Source organism: Prenolepis imparis, unplaced genomic scaffold (genome assembly GCF_030444845.1).
Source record: "Prenolepis imparis isolate NDT839.2.m4 unplaced genomic scaffold, iyPreImpa1.0 SCAF_193, whole genome shotgun sequence".
Taxonomy (NCBI): Eukaryota; Metazoa; Arthropoda; class Insecta; order Hymenoptera; family Formicidae; genus Prenolepis; species Prenolepis imparis.
Window position 1 is genome coordinate 20,828 of NW_028141351.1, and position 4,939 is coordinate 25,766.

General features: G+C 43.1%; 1 protein-coding gene across 1 annotated transcript; it reads right to left on the reverse strand.

Annotated features, from left to right (window-relative positions):
- Positions 1 to 551: 551 nt before the first annotated feature.
- LOC145947935 (uncharacterized) lies at positions 552 to 3,428 on the reverse strand. Its single transcript, XM_083057697.1, has 3 exons — positions 2,454 to 3,428; positions 696 to 2,310; positions 552 to 613 (listed from the first exon to the last, which is right to left on the reverse strand). Exons 1-3 carry the CDS (start codon positions 3,426 to 3,428, stop codon positions 552 to 554), a joined length of 2,652 nt encoding a protein of 883 aa, XP_082913823.1.
- Between the last annotated feature and the right edge of the window lie 1,511 nt (positions 3,429 to 4,939).

The window sequence follows — 4,939 nt, forward strand, 5'->3', positions numbered from 1 at the left end:
GGAAAACTCTATACAACGCAGACAATTAGAAATATAGCACTTTACTTTCTCTTTCATTCGTGGGAACCAATAAATTCGCCTAATGTTACCAATGACTTTATCGAGGCCGACATGGCCAATGTCATCATGACATGTACGGATTACATTACTTTCCATTGACGTCGGTACATAAAATAAGAGTTTTTTATCCTTGTCCTTACGGTAAACAAGGCCGTCTCGTAATTCAAAGAATTTATCCTCAGATTTTTCTAATTTATTTCGAATGTTTACTATATCTACATCTCGATCTTGTTGGATAGATAAAGTTCGCTCAAACGAATTCGCTTCTAACGTTAGAATACTATGGCATCGACTCAATGCGTCGACATGATTCATTTGTGTACCGGGTCGATGTACGATTTGATAACCGTATTGCTCTAAAAATAATGCCCAACGATATATTCGTGGATTAACTGTCTGTTTACTTAAAGTAAAGCGAAAACTGTCGCAGTCTGTTACTATCTTAAACGGAATACCGGCGAGATAGACATGAAACCGTTTAATCGCATAAATCACAGCGAGACACTCCAGCTCAAAACTGTGATACTTGGATTCGACAACTGTTGTCCGTTTACTAAAATAAAATACAGGCCGGAAAATACCATCCTTCTGTCGTTGTAAAAGTATGGCGCCGAAACCACTTGCACTTGCGTCACAGTGCAATTCTGTTTCAAGTGTTGGAGAATAAATTGATAGTATCGGTTGAGAAGATAATAACTGTTTCAATTCTTCGAAAGCTTTGATCTCCTCCGATTCAAATTTAAACACAGTATTTTTCTTGACTAAGTCATATAACGGCTTAGCGACTATTGAAAATTTCGGGATGAAACGACGGAAGTAACTAGCTAAACAAACAAATCGATGCGCCTCTTTTATGTTTCGCGGAATTGGGTAATCAGTCACTGCTTCAACATGTTGCTTACTCGGGCGAATACCATTTTCATTAATTAGATACCCAAGATATACAATTTCCGTTCGAACAAAGAAACATTTATCGAGTCTAAACTGCAACCGGTATCGTCGCGCTATTTCAAATACATCTTTCAAAATGTTTAGGTGTTCCTTAATACTTTCAGTCGCGATCAATATATCATCCAGATATAACAAGATTTTATTCTCCCGGATGAGTTTCTCAAAAGCTTGGTTGACGAATCTCTGGAACACTCGTGGAGCATTAGTCAACCCGAACGGCATTCGTAGGAATTCAAATTGTCCGATAGGCGTCACAAACGAGGTGTACTTTACTGAACACTCAGACATCTTAATATGGTAAAATCCGTTTCTTAAGTCGAGACTACTAAAATATCTTTTCTCTTTTAACCGATCAATATGATCATCTATCAGCGGTGTGGGAAAATTATCTTTCACAGTAATTTTATTTATTTCACGGAAGTCGACACACAGTCGTGACTCACCATTTTTCTTGCGTACGAGAACGATTGGGCTAGCATAGGGTGAATTACTCTGCCTAATTGTACCTGTTTTTAATAAATCGTCTAATATCACTTGCAACTTTTCTTTATCGGTATACGTTAAACGCCTAGGCCGGAAGGTAATCGGTTGTTCGTTTTTTAATAAAATTTTCATCTCGGTCTGCGGTTCGCTCGCGTCTGGATCCCATTTATCAATATATTCTTCGTTATACAATCTTCGAACGCTTTCAGCTACATGCGATTCGACATCGGGATTAATATTCAATTCTTCTCCGACTTTTACAGGATTTTCGAGGTATTCTATTTGCATAATCTCGGTATCAGAATTGCTCTCGCTCACCGACTCGTTTCTCCTAGTAATCTTTACCGTTTCACCTAGTTCGATTTTTATTAACGGATCTCGACAAAAATCGCGACCAAGCAATGCTGCACACGACATTGTTTCGTTCGGGACTACCAGAAAACGTAACTGGATGTTAATTCTTTCGATTTCGACTAATTTCGAAAAGGTGCCTATTACGCGAACAAGAGATTTATTTACCCCGCAAAAACAATCGCCGTTAGGGGGTAGCGGTTCGCGCAAACTTGTCGGAACGTACTCGGTTTTTATGAGGCTTACTGGAGAGCCGGGATCAACTATCGCGTCTACCACATATTCACGATCCATATCTCCTTCAATTAACACCGAAAACTTTAACCGTACACAATACGGATCGCTAACGGGTATCGGTTCGATCAAGTTCACAGCACTCGTCGATTCGGGTTTCGACTCTTTCTCGGGACAGTCTTTCTGCAAATGGCTGGTTGAACCACATCGATGACAGGCTCCCTTAACTTTCTTCGGGTATGAACACGCGGATGCCAAGTGTCCAACTGCTTGGCAGTTATAACATTTAATTATCTTTCGGCATGGTGTCGAATCTGCACTCGATGATGCTGGATTTCCTTTAGACGCCGAATTCTCCTTTGTCGACAATTTACCATCTTTTTGGTTTTTCCTTGATCAATAGGTTTCTTCCCTTCGCGATCAGGGAACTTCTTCGGGTGTAGCGTCAATCCTTTAAACGCCTCCAACAAATCCGACTGAGACTCGAACTGCATAATACGTGCTTGATCTCGGAGATTGCGGTCAGGTATTCCTTCAATGACATAATCGACAACTTCGTCATCCATTATCGGTACCCTATTAGCCAGGATTATTTTATCATGGAAGTAACTCGTGAATGATTCATCCGTCCGCCATCCTCTCTCCTCGAACTTCTTGCGTAGGGACAATCTTGATTGACGAAGGTCGAACATCCCCTTCATGGCCGCCAATAGATTTTCTATGCTAAGGGTAAGATGATGCGGTCTGGAGTGAAACCACTCGGATGCACGCCCTTTTAATTTAGAGCTTATTAAAATCCTCGTCGCAGCGTCATCCAAGGCGTACGACACTCGCAGCAATTGTACCTGCTGTTCCCATTTCCAGAATGTACCCTCACTGCCGTCGAACTCGCTCAACAAGTCGCGAATAGCCCTTACACTTTCGCTCATCGGTGGACCACTACGTCTTCTTCCGCCATCATTCATATGCGCTCCATGATCTTCGATGTTCTCTCGTCTAACGATATCTAATTCACGTTGAAGAAGAGCTCGTTCTCTTCTAAGTAGTTCATTCTCTCGTCGAATCAAGTCATTCTCAGTCAAAGGATTTTCAACGGACGCGTCGTTGCTTATTTGGCTTCCACCGTCCTCGTCCGCGACAGCATCCCTCGATCCATGGCCCGCGTCAATCGGCCGATCGATACCGCGGCTCTGTCGTGACCTCTGTTCATCCAGTGTAGTCCATATCTCCGGGTCATAGGCAGTCAGTCGATCTATCAGATCAGCTTTGTTACCGACCGCCGACAATTTCTTCTCGCGGAGAATGTCCTTAATCTCGGCGAGCGTATACGCACTCGGTGATTTCGCCATTGTTAGCGGCACACGGCACTTCCTTTTCTATACGTCCTAGTACACAGCGACGTGTTATTAAATATCTATTTGACCTCAGTCAAAATGTTCGCGACACACGGCGGAATATTCCTCTCACTCGGAAATAGCGAGACACGTTGGTTCTCCGCACGCTGACATGCGAACGCGTCCTCTCATATACGCGACGGAACAATTAGCACACAGCTATAGGAAATGCACATGTACGCATTTTTACGGAATCTAGACTTAATGTTCGCGACACACAGCGCGAATTACGTAGTCTAAAATATTCGCGACACACAGCGCGAGATATCAGTTCACCGCGCGCGACACGCGGATTTGCTTTCCCTCGTACGCGGCGGAACGATTAGCACACAGCAACGATTCGCGACACACAGCGCGAATTACCGTCAAAATATTCGCGACACACAGCGCGGAATATTCTGTCTCACAGGGGCATCGCGACAACGTCGGTTCACCGCACGCCGACACGTGGACGTACTTTTCTCTCGTACGGGGCGGAACGATTAGCACACAGCAAAGACTCGCGACACACAGCGCGAATTACCGTCAAAATATTCGCGACACACAGCGCGGAATATTCTGTCTCTTTACTCGAGAAACACAAGACACGGTCTTCTCTATGTCGACCACAACACTTGGTCGTATTTTCTCAAAATTCCGCGTATCTCTCGTGCGTGCATTAACCTCACGGATCCTTCGCTAATTTCTTCTTCGATCCCACTTCTGAAATTTGTAGGAGGTGTCAGGGCGTATTTCTTATAATGCTTTCTATAGTCTTTATGAAGGATCTTTATTAGGTTAAACACTCAGTGGGGCACGCACGACGGCACTCTGCCTAACGCGGACTCTGACTCTTTTTGTCTCTCCTTCCTTACGCAACCAGCGCCGCGAGAGAGAGGGGGAAAAGGGGAGACGCAATTCGCCGTCCACGCGCGTATACAAAATGAATATAAATAAAATAATAATTCGCCTACACTTTGATAACATTTTCGAGAAAATCAATAAATGAAGGATAAAAAAATAAAATTTAAAAAGAATTATAAAAATTTAAAAAAAGGGTTATATATAGAAGTTTTGAGGACCGCGCGAAGCGCGGTCCGAAACGCTAGTCTATATATATAAGTACCGTCCGTCTGTCTGTCTGTCTGACCGCGAACTACTTCCACATTTGTGGACCGATTTTCACGAAATTGGTACCAAAATTTCGCAAATTTTTCGGGGCGACGATGGTGGTTTTTTTAGGTTTTACACTCCCACTCATCCACCTACGCACTCATCCACGCACTCACACATTATTGACCGATTTTCACGAAATTAGTACCAAAATTTCGCAAATTTTTCGGGGATGGCGACGATGAAGGTTATTTTAAGTTTTACACCTCCACCCACCCACCCACGCACCCATCCACGCAATCACACATATCATAAACTTTATTAAAGAAAATTTAAAAAAACACCATCATCGCCATCCCCGAAAAATTTGAATT

Coding starts and splice junctions, on each gene's coding strand:
- LOC145947935 (XM_083057697.1), bottom strand. CDS start 3,428: ATGGCGAAATCACCGAGTGCGTATACGCTCGCCGAGATTAAGGACATT. Junction 2,311..2,453: donor AAGGAAAAACCAAAAAGATG/GTAAATTGTCGA, acceptor TCATACCCGAAG/AAAGTTAAGGGAGCCTGTCA. Junction 614..695: donor ACTTGAAACAGAATTGCACT/GTGACGCAAGTG, acceptor ATTTTATTTTAG/TAAACGGACAACAGTTGTCG.